This window comes from Corvus moneduloides, chromosome 15 (genome assembly GCF_009650955.1).
Source record: "Corvus moneduloides isolate bCorMon1 chromosome 15, bCorMon1.pri, whole genome shotgun sequence".
Lineage (NCBI taxonomy): Eukaryota > Metazoa > Chordata > Aves > Passeriformes > Corvidae > Corvus > Corvus moneduloides.
This window is the reverse complement of record NC_045490.1, coordinates 476,386-504,301: the sequence shown is the minus strand read 5'-3', so window position 1 is coordinate 504,301 and position 27,916 is coordinate 476,386. Positions and strand designations below refer to the sequence as shown.

General features: G+C 44.6%; 1 protein-coding gene across 2 annotated transcripts; it reads right to left on the bottom strand.

Moving 5' to 3' along the window:
* Positions 1 to 1,604: 1,604 nt before the first annotated feature.
* LARS1 (leucyl-tRNA synthetase 1) lies at positions 1,605 to 27,723 on the bottom strand. Of its 2 annotated transcripts, XM_032124670.1 has the most exons (32): positions 27,504 to 27,721; positions 26,497 to 26,615; positions 24,505 to 24,592; positions 23,796 to 23,876; positions 23,216 to 23,356; positions 22,636 to 22,797; positions 21,857 to 21,969; positions 21,397 to 21,460; positions 20,795 to 20,862; positions 20,170 to 20,395; positions 19,001 to 19,088; positions 18,836 to 18,912; positions 18,131 to 18,184; positions 17,314 to 17,454; positions 16,479 to 16,556; positions 15,473 to 15,558; positions 15,317 to 15,382; positions 15,141 to 15,223; positions 14,373 to 14,511; positions 12,142 to 12,354; positions 11,222 to 11,279; positions 10,431 to 10,494; positions 9,645 to 9,828; positions 9,338 to 9,428; positions 8,354 to 8,494; positions 7,662 to 7,802; positions 7,470 to 7,580; positions 6,515 to 6,625; positions 4,395 to 4,499; positions 3,169 to 3,264; positions 2,665 to 2,797; positions 1,605 to 1,987 (listed from the first exon to the last, which is right to left on the bottom strand). In XM_032124670.1, exons 1-32 carry the CDS (start codon positions 27,507 to 27,509, stop codon positions 1,782 to 1,784), a joined length of 3,534 nt encoding a protein of 1,177 aa, XP_031980561.1. In that variant the 5' UTR covers positions 27,510 to 27,721; the 3' UTR covers positions 1,605 to 1,781. The 2 variants fall into 2 exon arrangements, with proteins under 2 accessions (XP_031980561.1, XP_031980562.1); XM_032124671.1 differs by lacking the exon at positions 4,395 to 4,499 and having other exon boundaries at positions 27,504 to 27,723.
* Positions 27,724 to 27,916: the final 193 nt, after the last annotated feature.

Below are 27,916 nucleotides of genomic sequence, written 5' to 3'. Positions count from 1 at the left end.
ATCAAACTACAGCAAATAAATCTGCATGAAAGTTTCAGCTCACAAGTCCCAGCTGAAGATGACAATTTAGGGTCACGCTCTCAAAGCCACCACTGGAACAGGAAACTGCTGTGATGCAAGATCTGGGCATCGTAGCCAGGTTTAACTTCTCAAAGAGCCTGAGCAGCAGCAGAGACAGAGACTGCTGTAAAATACTCCTGCACTTTATTTTTAAAAACCAGGCGTTTTGGGTGGTGGGTGGTGAAGGAGAAGGATGGGATGGATGAAAGGAACCATGACTCAGGCTCCCTTGCAGGCAGGTTTTTAACAAGACACCCCCAGTGTGGGGCAGTGTTCCTGCAGGCTGGGACAGCCCACGGCTCCTGGGCCACCTGCCCAGCCCCCAGGAGCTCTGTCTGGTGTCACTGAGGGTCCCTGGGCACAGCGAGGAGGGTTCACACACAGCACACCCAAGGATCAGCTCTGTACATCCCACCCAGAGGGAGTTCCTGGGCCTGAGCCAGTGACCCTGTGCTGCAGGAGCTCAGTGCAGCCCCTGCCCCAGCCACCCCCTGCCCAGGCCATGGCCCCTGTGCTCAGCCAGGCAGCACCACAGACCACCCACCACCCCACCAGCACCCCAGGGCTCAGCCCTGGCAGAACAACACCCACAGAACTGTTTTCAGAGAGCACCAACACAAATCAGCTGATGATTTTCTCCTCTTCACACATTTTGAAAGACACAAAAGAAACCTGGAGGGAAGTGACATGACCCCTGCCCAAAAATACCATTTTGCTTTACTTTGTACCTGTTCCCTTTCCATGATGCTTGCTCCCACTTCAAAGGTCAGGACAGATTTTTCCAGGGTGGGAGGTTTTGGTTGGGTGCTGGGGATGTCCCTCCCTGGGCTCCTGAGCCCCAGCAGGTCTGAGCACTGACCATGGGACAGGATGGGGGCATTGGGGGGGGCCACACAGGAATAGGGGAAAGGGGGAGGCTGAGGAGGCCCCCAGCTCAATCACACTAATCAGCTGGAGCCAGTGCAGGAGCTGATCTGTACAGAGATCCACAACCACAGAAATAGACCCTTCCAAAGCCCCCTCCCCACAGATCTCCCCAGCCCAGCAGCCCCTGCTCATGGTGATGCTGCTGCTGCTCCCCACTGCAGTGGGAAATAATTCCCCCAGGTCACACCCTCCCTCTGACTCAATAAGGTTCTCTGAGGAGGAACTGCTGCTGCTTTAAACAAAACACAGCTTGTGGATGCTCCACTGGTGTCACACAGTAATTCTCTCTTCTGCCTGCAAAGTCTACAGGGATTAATAAACTGCTCTGGACTGAATTCCAGAGCAAGAAATTCCTCCCCAAGCCTCTTTGCAGAGAGACATGTCACAGGGCGATATGCAACAGCACGCATTCCTCTCTCCCAGCTGTTTGGCTTTTATATAGAACAATTATTTTATCTATCAGATTACTTGCAGTGTCAGCCAAGGATGGGGCTTCTCACTCTGCTCCATACTTGAGGCCAGGAGTGAAAAGAAGTCCCATCTTGAGGCAGTACCCAGGAAAGAATAAATAGTGGAGAATTTCCAGGGTACCTGCTTCTTTTCAAGAGAAGCCAAAGCACCAGAGGAAAATAATTTTATTAAACCCCTGTTTAAAAGAGCAGGGGCAACGCCCATGAGAACTCAGGTTGGTTGGGGTGGCTTTTTTTTTTTAATAGAACAAATTCTCCCCTTTGTTTAATACAGATGCTTCAACGTCCCTCCATGAACCTTCTCACTGCCAGGTACACACCCGTTCAATGAACCAGGTAAACAATTGTGTCCCCAATGTCCCTTGTCAGGCCATTCTCAGTGACACAGACGTGCCTCTGGGCCAGGTCAATGTGGAAGATGGCTTGCTCCAGGATAGGAGTTTTCCCTGCTTCCTCTTTGCCAAGGACTGGAACACGGCGGGGCCCAAGCACAGGATCATCAAACCTCATCAGCTTCACTTTAGAGAGATCTGCAGAGAGAGAGCAGCTGGTGAGGCCACAGCAGCTGTACACAGGCCACAGCACCAACAGAGTTAACCACAGCAATGCTGAACCCTTGGAACTTCCACATCTGCTCCAAGGAAACACATTCTCATGGGAATAACTGTCGTGTTAAGGTTTACACCAATACAACACTGTCCTTCAGTGGTCACACAGTGAGTTACCAACAGAAACGGGGATAAACCACACAAACACCAGCTCCTAATACCACATTCTAAGCACTGAATTTGCTTTATCTGGCTCAGGACAGGTCTGAGTAACTGAACAGTTATTCTTCATTTTCTGAGGAATGAACTGCAGAGACTGGAAGGAAGAGGAAGGCGAGAGTTGATTTCAATACATTCCTTATTAAAAAGCAGACTAGTAAGATTGCTAAGGAGACCAAGGAGCCTGGGACCTTCAGCTACACCTTCCTGCAAGTACGGCCTTCCAGCCCTGTCCCCAAGAGCACACTGACACCTTCTGGGAAGACAGGGAAGAGTCCCTGTTCCATCTCACTTGTTTCCAGCCATTCCCAAACCTCCACCGCCCAGGAGCTGGCAGTAACTCACATCACTGCATACACAGGGCATGTCCCACGTCCTCTGTCACACCCTGTGTGCCCCCCGCAGCAGGTGGCACAGCTGGACACTGGACTAGTGGTTACCTTTAATCCCTCTGTCCATCTTCATCAGGCGCCTGATCACAGTCTCCCTGTTGTCCCCTTGCCTGATGTCCATTTTTGTGGAGAAGTGGCCATTGGAGGGCTGAGGGTTGACCAGAAACACGGACACGCCAGGCTGTGACAAACAATACAGACCTTAGAGGAGAACCTGTGCTCGGGATTCCTCAGGGGAAACAGGAAACTAAATCAAATAAACATCTGCTGTCAATAAATCTTCTGGAGGGATAAAATCCCATTAGAACCTGCCTGGCCATAATGCTGGATGCCAGCACTGCCCCAAGCCTAAAATGCAGCCCAGAGTGTAACAAGGGTTTAGGACATATTTCGGGAGATCAGTTACATTTTTACTTTTAAAAGAATTAGAAATATTCATACATGATGAACATTCATGTCTGATCAAAGTTTTTAAATTTACTTTTGTCTGGGTTTTTTTAAAAGTTTCAAATTAAGTTTTCTGACTTCCAATATCTGAATTTCTGATTTTACCTCAGTTCTGAATATAGAAAATGGTTTTCCAGGACAGCAGTCTTCTTTGATTTTATCTTCTGCTTCAGAAGCAAACTTCACTTCAATGTGATCCAGCTGTCAAAGAGAAAAAATGGGGGAGGAGGGAATAAGCAGGAGTGTAATGGCTTTAGAGGGAACAGCAGAGGTTACGGCCCCATCAAACAGCTGTTCATGTAGGAAAGGGGAAAGCAAACCTGCACTGACATAAGGCAACAAAAGCACACCTGAACCCACAAAATCTTGTTTGGAAGGGACCTCTAAGGGTCATCTACTCCCTATGTGAGGTGCACAAGACCCCCCTAGTCAGCCTCCAAGGACAGGGATCCCCAGAGCCCCCAGCCTCTCTGGCTGCTCCGAGCAGTGTATCCCTGTTCCAAGGATACACTGCTCCCTCCCCCACATCAATGGGCTTTGAAGATTTACAGACAGCTTAAAATAAAAGCTGCTGCTCACTCTTGGCTTTGCTCTGACATGGGACAAGCCCAATGAAGTCACTCTTGTTTCATACTGTACAGGTTACATCCAGCTCTGCAATATATAGAGTTTCTAATTCTTAAAAAACAACTGCTTTTCTTTTTTTGACTTTTGGTGTTGGGGTTTTTTGTTTGTTTTAGGTTTTTTAATACTATGTGCCTGAGCTGTCCCCTGATTACCATGCTGCCTATTAAACTAAATTCTGCTCATCATATGAAGCAGCATAACTGCTACCAGACTGGATGCCTTTTACACAGCACAGCGTGAAAAGCCCTGCCCAGAGTCTGCTCCTTGCAGAGGGAAGACAGCCTGCTGCAGTCAACATGCCAGTGTAGGTGCCCAGTGACTGACTGTTCTTGCTAGTAATGCCTTGAAGCAGCTCCTTCTCATTTCTTCAGCTGGAAACGTAAGATACAGACCAGCTCAGAGAAAAGTCTCTCTTCAGAAGTGTCAGTGGACATCACTGTCACAGATACATCCAGTACTGCAGTGAAAACCAGCCCTGTTTTCTGGGACCATGTTTGTAGTGCATACCCACCCCTGTATCTCGTGCCAACACTGAACAGATTTATATGCATCTATTTGACAAATGGAAACAAAGTTGATAAAAAACTGTTACTTGAGCAATGCACACCCAGAAGTTAATGTAAAGAGGCTTAGAGCCTTAGGGAAGGCTGCTGCTCCAGCTATCCCAATAAATGCCAAGTAACAGGTGCCAAGTCTGTACCAACCTCCAGGGAATTTGTCAAGTAGACAATGTTCTCCATGAGCACTGCACGCTCATCAAACTCCAGTTCAAGATCAAGAACACGAGAACCACTTTTCTCCAAGTTTTCCTGTGCGGGGGGGGGGGGAAAAGTATTAAAACCCTCTAAAGGCTGCAAGTAAAATGATGCTTCAAAATGGCAAACTATCCACATTAGTCATGAAAAGAATAGGCTTGTAAATCCGAGAGCGCTCTGCTGGCACAACATTAACATCAGAGCAATAATTTTCTTGTAACAGGGCTTCTTCTATAGGGAGTTGGTGACACTGATGGGAGGAGTAAGAGCAATTAGATCACAGTTCTAATATAGAATAGAAAAGGTGTTTGACATTCACAGTTATTTAAATCCCTACTTAATGTGCAGGTTGAGAATTCACAAAATCAGTCAGCGTTTCAGTGGTATTTCACAGCAGGAAACTCAGGCTGATGACCCAGTTTAAAATAAAGGACAAGCCCACAACACCTGGACATGCTCACAGCGAGTTCTCTGCAGGGAAATAACAACCACTTTGTATGTTAACATAAAAGTAACTTAATTAAGTCCAGAAAGCCAGCAGCAACAGTCACAAGAGACAGTATTAAAGGCAGTATAAAAACCACACGATTTTTTTTTTTTTTTAACTAAAACAGAACTTCCTCTTTGGAGTTTAATCTGTCCCTGCCTGGCTCACATGCTGAGCCAGCTGTCTCCTTTGAAGCTCTGCTTTGTCAGCCTCAGCATGGTTGTGGTTTCCTGGTTTCCTCGTCAGCTTAATGTGAAAGATTCCCTTTTACCATGGAACTGCTTCCCTTTGTACATCACAGAGGCTCTCCTACATTTCAGCCCTCCTCTGATGAGTGGGAAGCACAAGCAGAAATGCTCCTTGTACCCTGGAATTGATGAATAATTGGTTTAAAGAAAGACACTGATCAGGGGAGTCCGCGCTCAGGTGTTTCCATGTCTCTACGGGAAATTGGTTACTGCTCTTTGGAAGCGAAAGGATGGATTTGAGGTGAGCCTCAGCTCCCTCCCCACGTGCCCCAGGACCACTCACTGCTGCCAGACTAAAGACACCAAAACACAGCAGTGTTTCAGCCCTAACTCTAAGGACTGAGAGCTTGTCTGACCTTTCCCAGCTGGGATCAGAGGATCTAACACATCCCTCCTGTTCTTACAAACTTAGGCAGGAAGCTCCAGAACTGCTCTGTGCTCTCTGCTCCTCTGAAGGCTTCCAAGCTTTCATGAAAAGGAACAATCAGAACAACCCCACAGAGACAGCAAAGAGCACCTCCACTTAGAAAACACGACAAAGCTTACAAATAGAAGACATTAATACATGTATTTCAAAAATCAAGCTAAAGCTTAAGGAGAAAAAGTAATTTTTTTTTACACTCACTAAGATTTTTTCCATTACTAATCCCTCTCAACTTCTACAGATCATGAAAAGTCATCAAAAAGGTTTTAAATCACACACTGTGACCCCCTCACCCCCAATTTAAAAAAAAATTTATTAATTCTTTGCTTCTTAGCTCTCCCTAGTTGCTGTATTGAATTTTCATCTGCAACAGCAAGCACAAAAAAGTTTCTTTAAAGAAATGGAAACCAAGATTTGAATAGGCTCGCACAACTCAGGGAAAACAATGGACTATCAGAATATTCATAAACATAAGAATTACAGACAAAATTTGTAATTCCATTCAAGGCTCAGAACAGTCTGTTTTTTCCTCCCTTAAACATACTGCAATCAATTAACTCTGGCCTTACTTTTAACTTCCAATTTTTTTTGTCTCCAAAGCAACACTTCACTCATTTCAGCATGAAAAACTGGAGAAGTCAAATAGGATACATTTCAAATATAGAGGAATCCAGGTGTGTTTGAAGTAGATTATATCACCCACAAAACACAGAAAGCACCAAGCCTCAACCAGATCCAGAATGCAGCTGGGCTAATTCACATAGAGACATTTTTATTATGTATTTCTTCTAGAGATGTTGAAGCTGTTTATAAACAAACCCATAAAGATGCCAAATGAGCAAAGGGCAAGGGGGAGACACTGCATTCACAAAAGCCTTTCCTGTACCAGAACTGTCCCTCTGACACCTACCTTAACCATGGCAACAAAAGGCATCACCTTCTTCATATACTTCTTCAGCTCTGGCAAGGTGTTCAGCTCACTGGCAATTACTTTATTATCTGGCAGTTGACCTCCACTGGCCTAAACAGGGATGAACAATCATTAAAGGGAACAGCTATCATGAAAAATCTTGCCTTTCAATATCATATACCTTTCCTGCTTTCCCATAAATACCAGCAAGGTTTGTCAGCATCACTGACTCCCCAGACAGTTTTCTCATTCTTTTGAAGCCCAAACAGCATTTAACACTGATACAGAGAAAAGCCTATACAATGCCCAAAGGTGAATACCCCCAAGAACAAATTCCACATGAGGACTATTGGTTTATCTCATTGCCACAAGCTGGAATAGTCAGGACTCCCTGATCTATCAGCTACAGCCCTGGTGTGTTCAAGCTGAGGAGGCTTCATCAGGATCCCAAAAGCCACTCTCAGCAGTTCCCCGTGTCAGAAGCACAGATCCTTCTGCTTTCTTAACATATTTCTTCTCATGACTGATTTATTCCATTTCAAGCTATTTCTTGTAACTGAGTGGTATACACTTACTCAAGGACTAGAACAAAGCTTCTCAGCCCACTTGCAGAGTAAGGCAGCAGTACTCTGTCAGTCACCCATGTTTCCTCAAAAATATACTTGGAAAGAAGAATATTTAAAAGCTAACCACTCACAAATGAAAGAAACAACAGAGCACAGGCATGCTTTTACTCAGATTGTCAAAACCAATGAAATGCAACTGTCAAATCAATGACAGTCCTTGGGACATTTTCATTAAGCATAAATACTTACTGGATAGTTGTAAAAGCATAAAGAAAATTAATCTATTGAAATAATTTGGTAACAAGTTACAGCTTATAAACTTTCTACAGATGGAAAACGAGCCACATAAAGCAGGCAAGCAGCTGGAGGGCAGAGGAAGGGACGAGCACCTGGAAGTGCTTGCGCAGGATGGACAGGGTGGTGTGCTGCCAGGGCGGGTAGTTCTTGGCCACATAGATGGTACAGTGAGAAGGCTTCTGGGAAGGCTCTTTAGCACTTTTCTGAGGAAATAAAAACAATTAGGAAGGAGTCCCTAGGCAATACAGAATTATCACACATGCACACAAACAGACGACCTTCACCTTTCCTTTCACAGGCGCCATGTAGCTCTTGAGGCGGAGCCGGAGGTCGTGAGCTGCTTCCATCAGGTACTGGGAGGAGCGAATCAACACCTCATCCATGGGCCCTGCTGCCGGCCACGAGGCCCTCATGATGGAGTCAGGCTTTGGGCAGAGGAAGACACAAACGCACTGAGGTGAACACACATTAGCTGGTGGGTTTTCCAACAGTTATAGCTTGATGGGAAAATGGAGTTTAGCCAGTTTGGACCCCAGTGAGCATGCACCCATAACTAGGGTGTAAAGGAGTGGGCACACAGCCAACAAGCACTTCTTCACAAGTGTGTTCAGGACTGTACTTACAGTCACAGCTACCATATGGCTATGGAACGCCATCTACAAGCACAGGGCTTAAAAAAATCAAAACTAAGCTTTACGCAGAAGGGTAAGACTATTGCATTGTTTCACTTAATTTTAGATCACCTCTTTGCAAGCAGACAATGATAGTGACTGGTAGTAATGTTGCACATATCATCACGGCAACAGGCCAGCTCCCTGCAGTCACTGTCCCAGGGACAATGAGCCAGTATGACTCCTTGGATTCTGACACATTTCTTCTACTTGTACATGAATAATATTTGTAAGCCTGACTTGGGTGTTACTGAAATCCATAAAAGCTCAGCTCTGAATCAATGACAGAGCTGAAACATCAGTACCTTCCCCAGCAGGGACCAGATGTGCTCACACAGGTGGGGGCAGATGGGTGCCAGCAGCAGAGTCTGCACCTCAATGAACTGGAACACCAGCTCCCTGTGCATGCCCTCGATCGCCAGCTCCCGGTACTTGTCTTTTGCTGCCTGGAACAACAACACAGCCATCAGCACTCAGCTGCCAGGGAGCAACACCCAGAGTCAAACACACACACCTGTGGGCTCTAACACGCCTGCAGAACGTGAGCAGCTTGTAATAATCCATTACTGAGCTCTGAGAACTGCAGTTTCCTGAAGCACCCACATGTGACTCTGCCAGCTGGCCGTTGGATTTTCGCATTTATGTGGTACTTAAAAAAACTGTTTGTTGGCACAAACATAAAAGACAAAAACATCCACGGCTATGTATCAGGTGCTGTCATCCCAAGCAACTTACATAAAGATATTAATAAGGACGAAGAAAAAGGCAATGAATATGATCTATCATTACACATAATTCAGCCTATTTAACCCTACTCCTGAGTATCTCAAAGCAGCCACATGAAGAAGCATCTGTAATTCATTAAATAGAGCAGCATGGCTCTGCAGACACTCTGGAGACATGGTTTATGGAGGATATCAAAAAGCACTATGCTTCCAAACAATTTCGTTGATGTATTAGCTTGTTTTCTTATGAAGAGTCCTTTATCACAAAAGATGTAAAGAAAGGCAACGCTCTTTTTAATAGTGTCTTTGTCTTTTTTTAAGCAGCTTCTTGCTCATATTAGATATCAGGACTATTTGCAGAATTGCATTTGTTTTCCTCAGGACCTTTGTAAACTGACACAGACAGACCTCTACAATTCCACATTTATTCCCTTGAAGTACTCTTGTTTCTTGACACAATTCTGATTCCAATTCAGCTGTATAATTAAGGATCAGAGACAGAAAGATCAAAAGAAATCCACAAAGTAACAAATACCAGGTGTCACACTTTCTTACAGCTCCTACCTGAAACTCAAAGAAACCAGTTTTCAGCGCTTCCTTAAACATCATCTTCTCGTAATTTTGGTCTGTCTTCATTATCCCTGCATTCATCTCACTGGGGAGGAAAGGGAAGTGACAGCATCAATACTGCATAGTGTGCCCCATGTAATGGCAACACTGTAAAACTCACCAGTGCAGCCAAACCCCATAACCTATGCTGGAATGTGCGCTGTTTTATGGAATTCATTACTTGTAGAAAAAAATAACTACAGGATTCCTTCTTGCAAGGAAGAACGTGGCCCAAACTGTATTATTAACCTTTGTACCATACCTGGCAAAGACTCTGTCATTGAAGGTGCTGGCTGGGCCGCTCCTCAGGCTGTCTCTGTTTGCAATCATCTCCTTCACCCACTCCACCCACGTGTAGAGACGAAGAATACCAGCATCTGCCATGGCTTCCACAAAGTTGGCATCTTCAACAGTGTCTCCAGCATCAGCCAAGGCCAAACGCATGCCTGAAGGAAATGGGATCAGCTGCCAAGGCTGGATGCCATGAGCTGGCTGATACCCATGGAGTGCTGTGCCTCCTGCACCCTGACAGCTCACTTCAATTGGAGTTAGCAAATGCAAGGCCAGGTAACAAACTGCCTGGCCAGCCAGAGATGCCTCAAAGGAAGCACTTCCCCCAGGAGAGGAACACTGCCCTCCTTGGGAAGGGACCAGACAGACACCAGAACCAGGAGACCAGCACAGTCACTGCCCAAAACACAGGAGCATGGAAGAAGGAGCACGGCACACATGGATACGCAGGGCACAAACACGTACACACCCCACGCACACCAGCAGCGTGTCCTGTGTTCTGATCTCTTCAGTGAGCACAGAAAAATCAAACAGGATGCTCCTGGAGGGCTCAGCCCCAGAAGCAGCTCCTGGCTGAACAAGGTGTGCTAACACACATCCCAATCTTCCAAGTGGAGTTCAGCTTTTCAACAAGAACAGGTGCTAAGTGGCAGATTTATTGCCATTCAATACTCCAATAAACTCCTTTGAGAGCAAAACACTCATTTTAGTCATTTTGGCATAATTGACAATCAGATGCAGGTCAGAACGCACTCACCATCTGCAGAAAACTTGTCAACAGCTTGAGTGAGGGTAAGGAAGTTGCCTGTCGATTTAGACATCTGAAAGAAAGACAAGAGTGTTTGTTTTCTGACACATCCCTTGTGTTGGTGGATAAGCAAGACAGACCCAGCAACGGTTTGGGCAAACCATTTTCTCATGAATCACAGCAAAAAGCACTTTGGTAAATCTGAATGAGGTCTTACAGCAAAAGCAGACTCAACTCTGCATGCACTCAGCACCAAAATACAAACCCAGAAATTCCCTTAATTAAACTTAAATACTACTTCAAAACTGGCAGTTTCAGCCCACCCCGTATTGATTTTTCAAGAAGAACTCCAGTAGGGTTTGTTTTGGGGTTTTTTTGATTCATATCAAACAGTCTCCAAGGCCTAATTCCTGGGTTCAGGCACTTCTAATTCAATTCAGTGTCAGAACTTGCACATATTAGCAAGTAATTGGCACAAACGTTTTCCTCTCGCTGCATCTACTCCAATGCTCTAAAAAGCTAAACTTTAGTTAAATAAATAAACATTCTGTATTACCCTAAAACTTAACAGAAACGCACTGAACTCTTCACTAAATTGGTGAGACCACACAAAAGCTGACTTAACAGAAAGTGCTACACAGAATCACAGGCAAGGCAGGTCTTTAGCGAATGAAAAACTGGAGGGCACTAATGAAGAAATGTCACTATTTCCACTACTTAAATCCCAAGAAGTTTCTAGTCTGGCTAGGAAATGCCATTTTGACAACACAAAAGCCATGTCACACAAAACCTCACCGTACCTTTTCAGAATTGAGAAGCAGATGTCCATTGGCTCTCACAGCTACTGGCCATTTTTCTCTGTTTGAAGACAAGATACAAAGCTTTTGGCCAAGTAAATACATTTTCTCTTTTTAAAAAAAAAAAGGAACAAACACTTTATGTTCCACTTTGAGATGAACACCTTAAGTGGAATCTTCAAAAAAAATACCTAAGGGTTGTCTTACATATATTAAGGAGTGTTTCTGAAGATGTAAAGAACTACAGTATAAAGGCTAAGGATTATCACTGCTGAAATGCAAGGCAGGGAGCAGTGCACCTGCAATTACAGTTCATTTACTTCACCTTCCTCTATTCAGATATTTTTAATTTAAAGGCCAGTGATTGGCACTGCCCAAGAGCACACAATAGTGCTGGGTCCACATCTCTACCCATGAAGGAAGGAGGTATTAAATTGCCCACAATCATCTTTACTATACAGCAGAAACCCACTTTTCCTATATACAGTTTTATACAACCCCTAAACCAAAGTTCAAGGGAATGCAAACTGTATCTTCACCCTAAAAGCATCATGCAATGGGCAAAGAGTCTCAACCAGTCCTGCACAGTCCATAGGAGCATATATGGCTCTTTTAACCATCCTTGAGAAGGAATTAAGAAGACTCTGTAATAAAGTCACATAAATTCCAGTGCAGGAATACAACTCAACATTGGGAAATCCATAGGAGGAGATATTGCAGAAAAACCAGGGGAAATAATGGTAAAAACCACTTCCATTTCAATCACTTCTATTATGGACAACTGTATCAAAGCTGCAATACAAAAGAATACATTTCCAACACAACTCTAAATGTGGTACAGTCCAAAGGCCATTAACAAACGTGACAGAACTGCAAACTCTCCAGCTTTACCTCCTGCACACCTGCATCACATCCCAACTTACCTTTGTTCTGACCACATGGCCACATGATTGTAGAGGTAGTACGACAGGTGATTTGGAACAAGGTCTTTGCCAGAAACTCTGAGATCCACAGGATACCAAAATTCAAACTCCTCCTTCAGTTTATCCAACTTTTCTTTTGGAATCTCAGTTTTGGGGAATGGAGCTGTCTTGAAGAAGATGTAATCCCAAACCTCTTTGCTCATTTGATGTGCCCTGCACAGAATCAGTCCCACATTGCCAAGTCAGTAAAAGCTCCTCACACTCCACAGCATTTTCTACAAGGCAGCTTAAACCTGTTGATCCATTCTTACAGCACAGTCCACGTGATCAGCAAACATGGACAGAGTGCCCAGGGCCTTTGCCTGAGCTCAGGTGAGTGAATCTAACATCAGAAACAAATTCAGAACTGCTCAAGCCATGCCCTGCTTAAACTGCCCTTTCAGCTTTCCCAATAAAGCATGAAGACTCCCATAAAGAAAAAGCAATTAATAATTAAAGCGTAATCTTGAATGTCCTGGAAACCCGATCATTTCTTTTCCAAGTGTCACCACCCAACCCTCAGCACCACCTGTGACCTTAAGTGAACGCTGAGAGCCCCTCACTGCTATGTCTCATGGAGCCATTCCTTCTGGGTTCCCAGAAATCAAAGAGCAGGAGGACAGGAGAGAACTGCTGTACAGTTCAAGGTTGCCTCCTACATGGAAAATATTTGTGGTCTTTTCCCACTTCAAATGGAATGAACATTTAAAATTAACATTGACTGCAAGACACATCTTACCAACTACCAGAGGTAGGAGCCACAATTTTGAAGGAAAATACTGATGAGATGCAACTGAGACCCACAACTCTGCAGCCACTGGGCTGCATTAACACACATCCTTCTTGTTTCTACAGAGATTTTTACTCCTGGCTCTCAGAACTTCAGCAGACTGCACCAGATACTGCCTGTGTGCATTCCAAATTAAATACTTTCAAGCCAAAGTCTGCTCTGTGTTAGCGCCTGCTAAGGGGCTTTGGCCTGTGCCATGCAGAGAGGAAAAACATTCTGGACCCCAAGTACTTCCAGTACACATTAGAAAACCACCTCAGATAATGAGGCTCAGGTTTGCTGGCTTGGTTCTGGCAGTTCTTGTTCTATGCTTTAAGTTCCTGTGCTGTGACTGAGCTTGTGTTTGGTGCCAAATTCACTGTAACTGAAGGTGACTGACAGGATGGGCCATAAACCCCCTTTTCCTTCACAACCCAGAGCAAGTATCAGTAAAAAGCATTTTCCAAGGCTGCTAGATGTTATCTACTCACATAGGAGAGCACTCTAATTGTACATGCTTAATTACACTGAATCTGTAATTCAGGGCCCAGGATGCTCACTTCAAAGCTTGTTTCCAGACATGACTAGCTCATATGTAGCTTCTCTGTAATTAGAGAGGTTTGAGCCCAAGTGACTGCCTTGCCCAGTCTCTCAGAGCTATTTCTGTCTGTAAGAATCCGAATCTTTACTTTGGAAATGGTTTTCAGATTAGTTAAAAGCATCAGGTAAGAAAAGTTTCCATTCCAATATGTGAACTACTCCAGAAATTAGTTCATAAACCACACAGAATTAGAGCAGATGATTCAAGGCACAATCTGAAGTGTTTTTTCCAACTCCAGACTAAGCTGTACTTCTGTCATCTCTCTGATCCTTATCACCACAGTTCAAAAGCCACTCCAACCAAGAGGTCACATGCCTCCTCCCTCTTGCTCTGAAGACTTCCACAGACAAGTTGCAGGTAAAAGATGGTTCTAAGCTTCCAGGAGAGTGACAGTGACAGAAACCAAGAGCTAAATCCTGTTCCCTCTGTACACTGGAGCCTACAATTCGTTATGGTGCACAGCAGTCTCAGCAAGCAGACACCTCAGCAGCCACTGAAACCAATCACCCAACAACCTGCCAAGGACCATTTCAAGGCAAGTCAAACAAGTATTGAAAAAGGTGATTTACTCCCCACACAGCTCTTTCAGAGATGCTTTCAGAGGCATTTCTCCACTCTCACTGCCTATCACACTGTTCTCTCTTCCCTTATTTCCCCTCTGCAGACCTGTTCTAACTCAGCTCACAGCAGGTTAAGTTTAATAATAATGCTTTTTACACACAAAAGCAAAGACTCAGCCTCCTTGGCAAGTCTTTCTGCAGAGCAATTCAGGAGATAAGCACACCCAATTGTTAAGTAAACTTAATGGTTTACTCTCCTTACCTGATGCCCAGAGGAGATTCTCCTTGGCCCCTCAGGTTCCCTCCCTGCAGCAGGTGAGCCACGGTGTAATAGGCCATGTAGATAGTGGAGTCGGAGAGAGACTCTATCAGCCACTGCTCATCCCAAGGTAAGCGGCTCCCTGGCCAGGGGGAAGGCGGCTGTCAGGTACCATAGCACCACCCCTACCCACACACACGACTCCCAGGCACACATCAGAAGTTTATGATTTTCAGTGGAGCATATAAACATACATATATACATTAGTAGTCATGCTTATGCTTTTAAAAATATTTGTTTTAAAAATTAAATTATGCACTTGAAAATTTTACTCAAGCACAAACAGTTGCTGATTTTGAATCAGTATCCTGACATAGCTCAGCTCAAGAACATCTGCTGTGGGTTACAGTGCACTTCTAGCAGCTGTCCCATGTCAGGCTACACAAGATGAAGGCTAGTCAGAATTCAAGGAGAAAACCCAAGAAGTGGTATTAGTTCCCTCTTCTGAGGTCCCTTCCAAATCAATGGCCCAGGTAAAAAGCCACTGAGATACTGCACAGACTACCCATAGTAATGCAAATATTACCAGCCCCAGGCATTTCCAACAAAGCACGCCTCCTCTGGGATGCTGGGCCACGATACAAGTTGGACAACTTCGTTCCCGCACTTCCCTGTCCCACTGGGGATGTTACATAGCACTTAAGCCTTCCAAACGAAACAAGGAGTACCATCCTTATGAAGCACCAACCAAAAAAGGAGTGTTTTGCCTACCTAAGCCATACGTCCTGGAGCATGCGTGCTCTTGTAGCCAACCTAAGGTAGCTTCAAAATTTCTCCTAGTCTCTTCACAGAACCTGTAAGAAAGAAGCTCTTACTGCTTTCGGTCCTCTCAGACCCCACCACCAGCAGCAAAGTCACTCTCCTTTACAGCCATGCTCATAACTCACGTCTCCAGATGTTTCAAGCACTCTGACGCCTGTTTCTTCCAGCTCACTTCACCATAATCTAAGTACCTACAGTCAGGAAAGGTTTATTGTAATAAAGCAGTTGAGAAATAGGGTACAATTGGAGCAACTTTGTAACTACAGCTTTATTTCACTTACCACTGGTCACAAAGGGCCACAACACACTCATCAGCAGATCTCGAGATAACTTGTTTCTCAGGCTCCATATAAATCATGGCTTCGCCCTAAGAGTTGAAAGGGCAATGAAAGCTGAGATTTAAGTACTTAGCAAAGTTTAGAAAACCCTGACAACTTACTAAAAAGCATCCCCTCCATTCTAGTCTGGTTTACAGCATTTATTGCACGGCTCTCAGCACTGCCCAGGTTCTCTGCCTCAGTATTCCTCCACATAAAATGACATAAGGCTTGTCTGTGTGCTTCTCTGAGGTACCAGCTCACAGCACTTTGTACAGAATGCATGAGGAAAAGGAGCATGTAAGCACAAAATATTTCCTGCTGGCTATGCCCCACTGATTGAAACAGCTCCAAAACCCCAGGGGACAGAGGGAAGGGGAAAGGCAAAGGAAAATGGGATGTTGAGCTTCAAATCCACTTGCACACACCATGCGTGCTGATGCAGGGTAATGGGTTACATTATGATCTGGACATAACTATGCCACAACAACAAGGGAATAATGACTAAATGCCTGAAGCCTCTCCCACTCCCAATCCTCTTTAGGGAGTTTCATCAGAGGGATGCCACAACCACTGTTCATTTACTGCTCTCCCTTCTCTGAAGGATGAGCCCAGCAATGGGGCATTTGCACATCACACATCCCCTTCACTGGCTTGAAAGAGACTTGACAGTTCAGGTCCTACACTTCCAGTATATTCCCAGCTATATTAAAAAATAAATTGGACCACCAGAACATGTCCTAGGGCGGGTGATAGAGCAAGGCAGGGAATAAGAGAACTCTAATTAAGCTACTCAGACCACTCAGCCCAAGAACACCAGGTCCCTCTCTCTGCAGTGTTCTGTGCTCTGCAGCAACCCAAGGCACCCTGAGGGCTGCAAAACCACACCAGGGGTTTCTCTGGTGACTCAGTCCTGTGAAAAGGACAAAATGGACAATGCAGAAGCAGCTGTGTGCACACTGTCACATACCTTATCCAACATCAGCTTCTGAATACGTTTCTTGACATCTTGAACTTTCTGTCCTTTGAATTCATCCACCAACATCACCTGTAAAAGATGGGTCACATGAGATTTTTTTTTTCCAAAATTTAGCAAGAAATAGGTGCCATAGGTGTTCAAATCAATGTAAGGAAGTAGCAGGTGCTGCCATCTTTGACATGCAAAAAATAAGAGTACAGGTGTTGGTTTTTTTCATTAATTGTAATCATCTTTACCCAAAAACAGTTTGTACATATGTCAGCATCCACATAGACGACAGAGTGCAAAGAGTCAGAAATAAAAACTGTTGCTTGCTTACAAAATATCAGCTGAGAAATACACATAGTGAGCTACTGAGGTAAAGACAGGAGGAAAAAAACAAAACAAAACAATAACAAAAAAAAAACAACCCACACACCAAACAAACAGAACAAAACCCAACCCAAAAAAACAAAACAAAAAAACCTGCAAACACCACCACCTTGCTCATTTCAAATCAGTTTCCCTATCTATACTTGCAACAAAATGGATCAGCTCCCCAGAAGGTGATCACTTGCTCAGAAATCAGGTTATAATGTTCAGAGAACACAGGAATGTATGAGTGGAAACTTTCTCCAATTCTACATCATTCCCCCAACTGCAGAACCTTACCGCAGGAAGAGTCTAAATGAAAAGTGCTTTGGGAAAAAAGGATAGTGTCCCCCTTTCTTGAGGTTGGTTTTTTTTTTTTTTATTCTTTATCTGCCTTTTTTTTCCTCCTAATTAAACTCACCAAGAGTTTAATTCTTCACCAAGAAACCACTTACCAAAATCTTTTACTACTTACTCCCTCATAGAATCCTTTCAGGTACACTCTCTCCTTGGCCTCTGCAAGCTTCTCTCTGTCATTCTGGCTCTGGATTTTGAGCTCGTCACAGACAAATGGAGCACAAAGGCTGCCATAGCCTGGGATTTCAATGATGGGCACCTGAAAATCAACAAAGGGCTGTCAAACCCCTCCTGCACCGCACTGCTCGCTCTGCACACTCACAGCATCCAGCACAAGTTACACAGGGCTTACAACACATGGGTGCAGTTCCACTCATCAGCCAGAAGTTCCCAGCAGTTCCCAGGGTGACTCTGAGCTGCCCAGGTGTATCCACACCGAGCTGTCCCAAAACGGGAGCTGGCGTGTGGAACCAACGGTACTGCAGGATGCTGGGATGGCTTTACCTGTAACCTGCATTTTCTAATGGAAACTGCCTCAGCCACGAGGCTGCCCTAGCAAGGAGGGACTTCAGCTTTTTGCACAGAACAGATACACTCCTAATCTCGCCATTAGGGCGCTAAGTTTTAACCAACCAACAGGTTATCAGTATAATGATGCATTCCATCTTCCAAAACAATAATTCCCATAAAAATTGATACTTTCCTTTCTCTCTGAAGTACAGCACAGAATAACAAATCTTGGTTGCAACCATTAACAGACCAAATGTTGTAACTACAGGAAAACATGAAAATTTTACTCAAGATTTTCAGCTCTTTCAACTGAAGAGGACTTTAAATAGAAACTCTGGAAGAGGTAGGCACAGCTCCTGGTTTGTCTCTCATCAGTGAACATAACATCCTATGTGCTATAGATGGACACATCTGAGTGCACTCACCGGCTCGAATGGCAGGACCATTTCATCTCTGATGCCATACTTCACCCTCAAAGCCTTGAAAGTTGGAACAAAAAAAAGCAATATATAGAAATCTCTTAGATTTAAAGGTTCTTGTCCATTCATAGTGTCTTTTTTGTACATAATGTTTTATTATAAATCAGACAAAGCCACTTCCCTGCCTTCTCACCATTTCTGACACACCTCAATCCCCATCTCAGTTCCAGATGATTCTTTGCCATAATGGTCTACATTTTTTAAAAGGGGAAAAACTGATATTGCTCTACCCTGAAATGAATGGACAAAAGTTCAGTAGCCAGGGACAGCTGTTCAGACGCTGATGTACTCTTGCAATTACTAACAACCACTTTCAGTCTCATTTGAAATTTATAGAGAATCTTAATCTCATTTCTGGAAGTCATTTCCACAACAGGAACTCACTTCTGTTTCATTGGTGCTCTTCTCTACCTTAACATGCAGCACAAGTTACATGATTCTCATCTAAAACTCAGACCCGAAGTCTGAAAAAACCCAAACACCTGTCCTAGCCCAGTTGGTTTAAACTTAATTTATTTTTAACTACTTTGATTTCAAGTTAGAGGTGGCAAAATGCCAATTAAAGTGAGTTTCATTTTACCCACTGGATATTTATTTTTGACCATCTTCACTATGGAAAGGAAACAGAAACAATTCAGTTAACAGACTGACCTGCTTCTTTTTCAAGTCTCTCAGGGCTGCAAAGTCATCTGGAGAGTCAGAGGGAACACTTGTCACCACTCCAGTTCCTTGGCAAAGGAAAAGATAAACAGATGAAAGGATTAGTCCCCACATGCTGAATGCCAGTGCCCATCCAACAGGCTCTGCTGCAGTTACCTTTATCCTCCTTGATGGTGAGCATGGGCAGGGCGTATATGACCTTGTAGGTGGTGAGCGGTGCCGAAAGTGCAGCACCGAGAATCTCCTGAGCAGGACAAAGGAACAGCAGAGAAGAAAATCAGGGGGTTTCAGCGTAGTAGAGCAAGCTGATATTCTTCAAATTTTCTGTACATTTTCCTTACACATTACAAATAAATTAAATACATTTTATATACAGATGGACAAGGAGGAAGTACATATGAAACCATGTGGTACTATTTGACACTGTATATAGATTATTGATTGGTAGAGAAGCCAAAAAACCAAATTCAAAGAAACTTAAACTACTAGCATGTAGAATTGGGAAAACGTGGGAAGCAGAAGGACAGTTTGCTTTCAAGTATCTGAAGCACAACAGCATTGAGGCAGGAATGACTTAGGAAGCCAGTGTCAAAAGCAACATTAAACAAAGAAAGGAAAGCATATTGTCAAGATATTCACACACTGGCAGGAGGCAGTCTAGATGTGGCAGCTGTCTTCTACCTCACTAATTTGCTTGAATTCACATCGTGTCTACCAACAAAGGAAAAAACCCTGTATTTTCTACTTCAAAGCAAGATCAAGAAAGATGGTGACAAGTTGTAGTGAATGGAAATCAAGGGATGCAAAGAGCTGAAGATGCCTGGCATCAGGATAAGTAAACACCACTGATGACACTTGCACAAAGCACACAAGTTAAGGACAGCAAATCCCAACACCACTAACATTCAACTACTCAATTAAGACAGCTTAATTCACATAGATGTACTGGAAGTGTCAGTACCAACAAAAGCCTGTTCCACATAACGCTTTCTGGCTATTACTTTTTCCTCTCCCTTTCCATTCACTCTTCCCAGCAAGCAGAAAAGCATTACTTAGCACTATCCCTTCACCAAATCACGCTGAAGCAACAGGAATGCATCTGTCCCCAGGTAACTGCACCAGGTTATTCCCCCAGCAGCAGCTGTGGCTTGGCTGCCAAGGAAGCTGCCTGCTGCTTGCAATTTTAGTCACTAACATTTTAGTCACTCCAAAATTTCTGTAATAGCTCCTGTATTTTCTTTACGATTTGAATTCCACCATCACCTTTCTAAGCGTAAGCTCCAGAGGACCAGCTAAGCCTGACCAGCACACTGTAGGATGCTCACCTCTCCCATCAGCTCCTTGACCACAGGCACGACCCCGTTGTCCTTAGTGAAGCCCTGGTAGGACATGTTCCTGGCAGCACGCTGGGTGCAGATGAAAATGTCCCCATTGCCAGTCTCAAAGCCGATGTACTTCATGTCCGGGCGCAGCCAGCAGTTGGTCTGGCCAAACATGGTCTCTGGCCTGAGCGTGGCAGCCACCAGGAAGATGTTTTTTCCTCTCAAGCCACTGAAGGGGAAAAATACTGGATAAGTTACCAAAATAAAATCATTCCGGATCACACAGAACAGGCTTTTAAACCAACATCAACTTTCGAGTAACGTTTCCTGAGACAAAAGTGGGTCATTAATTCTTTCCGGGTTTTCCATTTTCTTTCCGGTTTTGGGGGGGTTTTTTGGTTTGTTTTTTTTTTTTTGTTGTTGTTGTTGTTTGTTTGTTTTTAATTGCAACTTGAGTTCCACGCAGACACAGTGAATAGAGCAGCTCAAGATTCTGACCAGGTCTTTGAAGTGATGGAAATAATCAGGTGAAATTAAATTCTGCATTAGGCAAAACAGACTGTTTAATTCAATGGTCAGTTCTGGCCAGGAAACAGAGCCTACCTGCCACTAAAAAGTCAAGACCTACCTCAATTTTGCAGGGTAAGGATCCAACACCTTCATTTTTATCAGCGTGTATTCTTGAGGCCCAACACCCTACAATTCCCACAAACAAGGCAACAATCAATAAATGAAATTTACTTGAGCAGGAAAGAAAATAAATCCTATTCTGCAGGAACCTAATCCAAACACGATTTAAGGTAATCATGCTTTCCTCAGAGCAAATCCTATTTCCATTCATATGAAAGGCTGCTCACTGACACGCAGACTGCAGAGAGGTTATACTGTATTCCTACAGCAAAAAACTTAGTCGTCACAGACACTGTCTCAGCAACATCTAAGTTAACAACAACTTGTTTATTTAGTTTCAACAGGTAACAACACAATGGAGTGATGCTGCAGGCACAGATTGCCAAACAATCACAGAAACCAGCTACGATGGAAAATACTATCCATAGTTCCAGACAAATCTGCTCAAGAGAGGAGTTAATTCAATTTTCACATGCACTGACAACTGAGAGCCAGTGACTCTGCACATACAAACTATGTTTTGCTTCAAGATAAATACCGAATGTAAAGTAAATTGTAAGATCATAAGCAATGCATGAAAATGTCAAGTAAAAATATTACCTCTCCTGTTTGCCTGTCATGATCCATGCAAGGCTGTCCATCTTTAGGAGAATAAATTGTGTATCTAGAAAAAGGTGTATTTTCATTTAGCAGTGAATAAAATAATGTATAGAGCAAGAAGAAAAAAAATATAGCTCTCTGGGAAGAAAAGACCTCTTAATGGTATTTTTAAATTTTGTGTGGATCTGTTTCCGTCAGTGCCAATGCTCAGAGCTTTCAGAATTGGCCCTTTGTTGCTTTGAGTTGGTACCCATGGAAAAACTAAACCCGGAAGACAAATCTCACATGCTTTGCTGGCACAACAACCACACTTCACTGCGTCAGGCAGAGTGCCAGCAATGAAAGATTCTGGTTTCATCTGAGTTAAAAGCACGCTCTAGAGAAGTATCACAGGGCCCTGTCTTTGGTGCAGCTGAGCTTACCCACACCCCCAAAAACTCAGAGCTGAGTGGCAGCTTACCGTTTGCCAAACTTAATCTTATTTCTTTCCTTTAGTGTAAGGAATTGCCATCGTACAAAGGAATCATAATAGGGATTGACATTTGTTGTAATGAAGGAACGCCTCCAGTCCACCTGAAAATGGGCAAGAGGATCCAGTAAGTAAGCACAATCAAGAAATTAAAAGAATCTCATAATACCATAATTATTATTTTAAAAATAAGAAGAGCTTTCCCTCAAAAAGGACAATGCAAGTATGTATCCCACAAAGGGTGTAAGCTTAAACACACATCTGTGCCTGCTCTCTCAGAGCAGAGATGTCAAAGACTCAAGTCCCTCCACTGAGTGAGAACTTTAGAGGTTTTGTAGTAGTTTTAACCAACCATTCAAGCTGAATTTCAGCACTGCCTTGTTTCATCTTTACCTCTTCATTTTCAAAAATCTGTTGTCAGCAGGACAAGTACTTATAGGAAGAATAATGCTGTGATGTTAAATAGAACTGCTGTCAATACTGACTACAGACAAGTTATCTCACATGGGAAGCATAGGTCATAATGCCTTTATTGGACTCATTTCCAGTTGTGACCACTGCACAGGGTACAAGCTCATATAAGAAAGCACTTAATTATCACCCAAGACCATTAAAAGGTTAAATTACTAATTCCCCAAATATCAGAAACATTTCTGGAACTATGCTGGTATTACACAGAAAATCTCAAGGAGAAGCAGCACATCCACCAACACAGTAACAATACAGGTATGGCTGCCTGTGGAACTGAGGTTAGAATCTCCCAGAGTCACCTTCAATCCCATGCTCTTCAGATCCTGGACAGCAAGGGGAGGGAAATAATCCAGCCAATGCTCAGCTTCAGAAAAACTGACTACTTCTTCATCAGACAGACCCAAAGACTTCATGATCCCCCACTGGTATTTGGAAGAGCCAGTCTTGGCAGCAGCCTTGCTCTGAAAGAACAATTGGGATCAGGAAGAAGCCCAGAGTCTTGTGCTCACAAGAGCATTTGCCTCTGTTAATGTTATGGTTTCTGATTCGAGATACACAAGTTAACACAAATATTCTCACATCCTCTCTCTAACAGTGAGGATAAAGGATTCGTTTCCATTCTACACCTGGTATTCACAGAGTTTCCATTCTACCATACCTTGTATTCACTGTAAATTCCCTAACCCTCCTCTTCCCAGCTGTTCCATGCCAGTGTCCAACACAGCTGCAGAGGCTCTGCAACACCAACCCAGCAAGGAATGGCCTGTTCTTGGGGCCTGCTCAAACCCACGGGTGTTGGCACCACAGAAAGGTGGAGAGCCCTGCACTACACTTGTACCAAAAACCTTTGCACACAGGAAGGCTCGGTTTAAACTTTACCTTTTTGCCTTTTGCTTTGTCTTTGATGATAATTTCTTCCTCTTTTTTACCAGAATTTTCTTCCTCTTCCTCCTCCTCATCAGGAAATTCCGGTGGGCAACCATACAATTCCATTTCTCTTTTCAGCTTATCTGCACAAGCCTGAACAGAGTTATTGGGAGTGTGTCACCAAGGTACCGGCTGCAATCACAGCCAAGGAGTGGGTTTTACTGGTAACATTTTGCATTCCATGCTTTAAGTGCTTTAAACTTTCTCTGGACCTTGCATTAACATCTAGGAGATCCTGCCACTTCCAGAACACCTTCCAGGGCAGGAAGAGGATTACTGTGAGGATTTTCTTACAAAGGAAAACATACAACAGGTAAAATTTAGTTTTCCAGCCCTTCATCTTCTAGAAAGTAATGTTATAATTCAAGCACAACACATGTTTATTACAAATTCAGGTGCCAAATCACACTGTCCTGGTGAATTTTTAAATTAACTAAGGTGGCGTTGGGGACAGACAGTAAGCAAGGCTCCAAGCAGCCTTTGGGGTAAAAACCCCACCGGAAACAACCCCCAGCAACTGCAAAACTCTCACCTTGATGGGCATCCCCGTGCAGTGCAGCCCAAAGGGAAACAAGCAGCTCCTCCCCTTCAGCCTCTGGTACCCCACTGCGAACTACAGACAGGGAAAATGGAACAGCTGACACAGGAATGGCACCAGGCTGAGCCAGCAGCTGCTCAAACACTGGTGTGATTCCTTCTCTAACACACAGCTACTGACAGACAGTACAGGCACACAGCTGGGGAGGAACTCAGGGCAGGAAGGTGAAACCAGAGCCGGCTGCCAGGCCTGCCCCTGTGGCTGCACAGGCACGGGCGTGCCCAGCTTCCAGGCTGGCTCTGACCAGAGACCAACGGGTGCAAAAAGAGCGAGGTTGTGGAATCCTACCCACTAGTGCCCAACACCTGCTCCCACACAGGTCACAGAGCACAGCAAGCACAAACAAAAGGGACTCCTGTGAAGTTTGAGCCATTTAGCAGCATCTCCTAAAAATCTCGTTTCAAAGAATGAACATGGGAAACACCCACAGCCCCATCTCATCAAATTAAAAAAGACATGAATGGCATTTCCCTTCAGCCAGCAATATTCCTACTGAAAATATGGGAAAAAAGGAAAGTTTAATAAGTCATTACTAAAGCTATAAAGGAATTGACATGGCATCCTGTTAGCTCAAAACTGAACTACAAAATCAGCATTTGTTCTAGAGTATTATTTAAAGATATCAGCAAAGGAGAATTTTTACCTCACATTTGGATAAGGAAAATGTGTGTCCCAGGTGCAGGCGGCCATTCATGTAGGGGTAAGGAAAGGTAACAAAGTACTTTCCTTTGCTGAGAAGAAAGTCAAAGAATTAAAGCACATAATTAGCTTTTTAAGTGACCATCAGACAATACACGAGCAAAGCAGGTAACTGGTATGTTCAGCTATTATCAGCCCACAGTGGCATTAAAATATTTTCCTTACCAGTAACATGAGTCTTTGATTTTAAAGAGCTGATACATTAACAGGCTTTACCATCTTAAAAAAATAAACATGAAAGAAAAAACCCACAGAGGACTGACATCACACAGAAATGTTGAAATAGATATAGCACATTCCCAAAGGTAAAAAATTCTAATCCTGCTTCTGTAAATTAATTACAGCAAAGGCTTAAAGTCATTTATTTAATCTCCCATTGTGTGAGTTCAGATTTTAAGGGCACACTGTAAGCAACCGCTCCACTCACAGGGATATATTGTTGCAGGGTGTTTCAAAGATGTATTATGTTGTTGGAACCTGAGCTCTCAAAGCAGCTAAGAAAGTATTTACATTTAGGACACCACAAATTTCTACCTCTACCTTTGCACTCTACTTCATGCCTTGTCTCTTCCCTTCACACACTCCCTCAATCCATTAACATGCAGGAATAAAGGCCAAGTCATTTCTTTGCTTGCAAAGTCTACTATTTAAGAACCTGCCACCTGCTACACCACTTCAGTTATCATCTTTGTTTAGTCCGACTTTCCCACACACCAAATATTAACATCATACTGCCGAGGTCACTGCTTTTCCAGTCAGAGACCCTCCCACAGGATTAATGCTGTTCCCCCAGGCAGCCTCTCCACACCTGCAACGAGCAGGGATCCCACTGATCACAAAGGAACTTGCTTCCAAGCATGCTATGCATTCCCAGAGGATGAACAAGTTTCCCAGGATTACTCTGGGGCAGAAATAAAACCAAGAGTCATATGGTCTTCCCAATAGCACAGAGCACCCTGCACCTGTAACAGGCTCTTCCTCCCTGCAGCTCTGCTCCCTCCCCTCTCGGGCTGGAGCCAGTGCTGACTAAGGTGGCTCACCCCCTGCCCCCACAGCCAGAACTCCCTGGGACCTCCCCCAGGAAATCCCCCCGGGCCAGGGCTGGCAGAGCCCTCAGCCAAGACAGCTGCCCAGCCCTGCAGCAGTGCTTGTATGCCACCTGGGCGCACAGAGCCCAAAGCCCAGCCACACCTGCCCACTCCTTTAGAGCCAATTTCAGACAGCTGAGAGCAATCATGCAACCAACCAGATGGGAGGAAATGTAACCCAGGAGATAAACACCTTCTACAACCGACAGATAGCAACTCAGGAACATTGTACCACCAGAGCAGAAAGCCATTATCAAAGCAAAACGTTAACCAAACCCAGCCAGACAGAATGCAGAGTGCTCTAGGAAACACCACAACCAACCAGGTGGTGGGACAAACCTGTGCAATACGGCTCACGTGAGAAAAGAAAGCACAGCCCCTCATCTGAGGAACAGTAATGGTCACACACACCTGGCCTTCCCCCATTCCTACAAAAGTACAAGAGGCTGGTCGACTGCAGGAGCTGGGATTTTGCTTAACACTGTTTTGCTCTGTGAAGCAGAGCAGGACATGCCCTCTCTCAAAGTGAAATCCCTGGAGTGGTGAGGGCTCAGGCATTCCACTGAGGAATTTCCTCCATGTCAAAGAGTACAAGTCACCAAAGAGAGCCTGGTTTTAAAGCCACAGAGAGTACTGACACTGCAAAAGCTTCTCTCCATCCCGCTGGAACTCAGCCACACACATAGTCGGCGGCTTTATGCCATCAGCTACAGAAATGTCAACAACATGTGAGCAGGTCTCTCCAGCTGAGCCATGAACACTGCTCTTTACAAAGGGGCCATTTTTCCCCCCAGCAGCTTTTGAATGAAAAGACATTTCAAGCAGTAAAAAACCAAATACAACAATACCTCCTCTGGTCCCTCCTGTCTGCAGCATTGATCTCAAACACTCGATCATGGTCCCACTTCTGCTGGATCTCTCTTTCAATCTTCTTCAAGAAATCCACTTTCGCTGTTCCTTTACGCTCCTGTTCAACAGCGAAAGGAAGAGAAGCCTGGCTGAACAGGTTAAGAAATAACAGAACTGTAACCTATCACAGACCACTCCTGAACTCCTTTGGGTATGGGCAAGCACTGCTCCAGAACACGGCAGCAACACCTCACAGCAGAGCAGCAGTGATGACTCTGTAAACCTGTATCCTGAGATCCAGCCTTCTGAAACTGGATCTAAGATCTGTAAGGAAAGTGTTAACAACGTTTTCCAAGGCAAAGGACTCTACAGTAGCTAAGACAGACATACACTGACCATCTTACCAATAAAGAACAAACTCAGAGAGATCTGAATTGGGGAGGTAGAAGAGGACATGAATCATAAGTGAAAACACCCAGAGAATTCTGATTGTTCCAGAGTCTCCATATACCCATGCAATGCTTCTTCCTGGCACTCCCTATGCCAGGAAGAGGGTCTGGTAATAACTAATTGTAGTTCACGGAGTTCTTCAGGTAAAGCATTCCAAGCGATTTTAATTAAATCCGTGTTCAGTAGCCCTTCTCCTCATTCTTTTATCACATAACATATGGCGCGTATTAAAGGATCTTATTCTTTCACCATATAACACACGAGAATTGCTAAAGGACATGAGCATTACAGATTCTGCACTCATAAAGGTTGAGGATTTAGCTTCTTTCCATCAAAACACTAATTTTCCACTTTTCCATCAAGACACTCCTAAAACGTTTACACCTGGGGCCGCAGCCGCCGGACAGAGCCCCCACGCACGCCCCTATGGGATCCTTTTCCCGAAGGCCGCGGCGCCGAAGAGTGACCCTGAGGAGACGGTGAGGAAGCCCAGGGAACGCCAAGAGCTCCCGACGGCCGCCAAAGCCAAAGCCCCCGGCGCTGCTCTTTAACTCACCGCCATATTGCCGCGCCTGCCGGCCTCCGCGCGGGCCGTACCAACAGCGGGAGTGGGCGGGGAGCCGAGGCCGCACCAAAGCGGCGGGCGGGGGGAGACCGGGCCGTTTTTAGCGTGAAGGGAGGGGAGAGAAGGAGGACGGGAGGGAGAGCGAACGGAGAGATCACTGCGACCGCTTGCCCCGGCTGGGGAGGGGGAAATGAGCGCGGGGTGCCTGTCCCAGGTGTGAGCCCGCCGGGCCGCTCTCCCTTTAAGAGCACCCCCCAAGATGTCGCCGCGGGTTCATGTGCTCGCTCTACCGAACTTGCTGGTTCCCCCTGACCCTCGGCTCGGGCTGTGGGCCACTGCCATTGGCTGGCAGCGCGGGGCGCCACTGCCTGATTGGTGCTGGCGGCGGGGCCCCGCCCCGGCGA

Coding starts and splice junctions, on each gene's coding strand:
- LARS1 (XM_032124670.1), bottom strand. Junction 24,593..26,496: donor GACAGGAGGGACCAGAGGAG/GTATTGTTGTAT, acceptor CTTTCTTCTCAG/CAAAGGAAAGTACTTTGTTA. Junction 18,185..18,835: donor GAGACTTGAAAAAGAAGCAG/GTCAGTCTGTTA, acceptor CCAACTTTCAAG/GCTTTGAGGGTGAAGTATGG.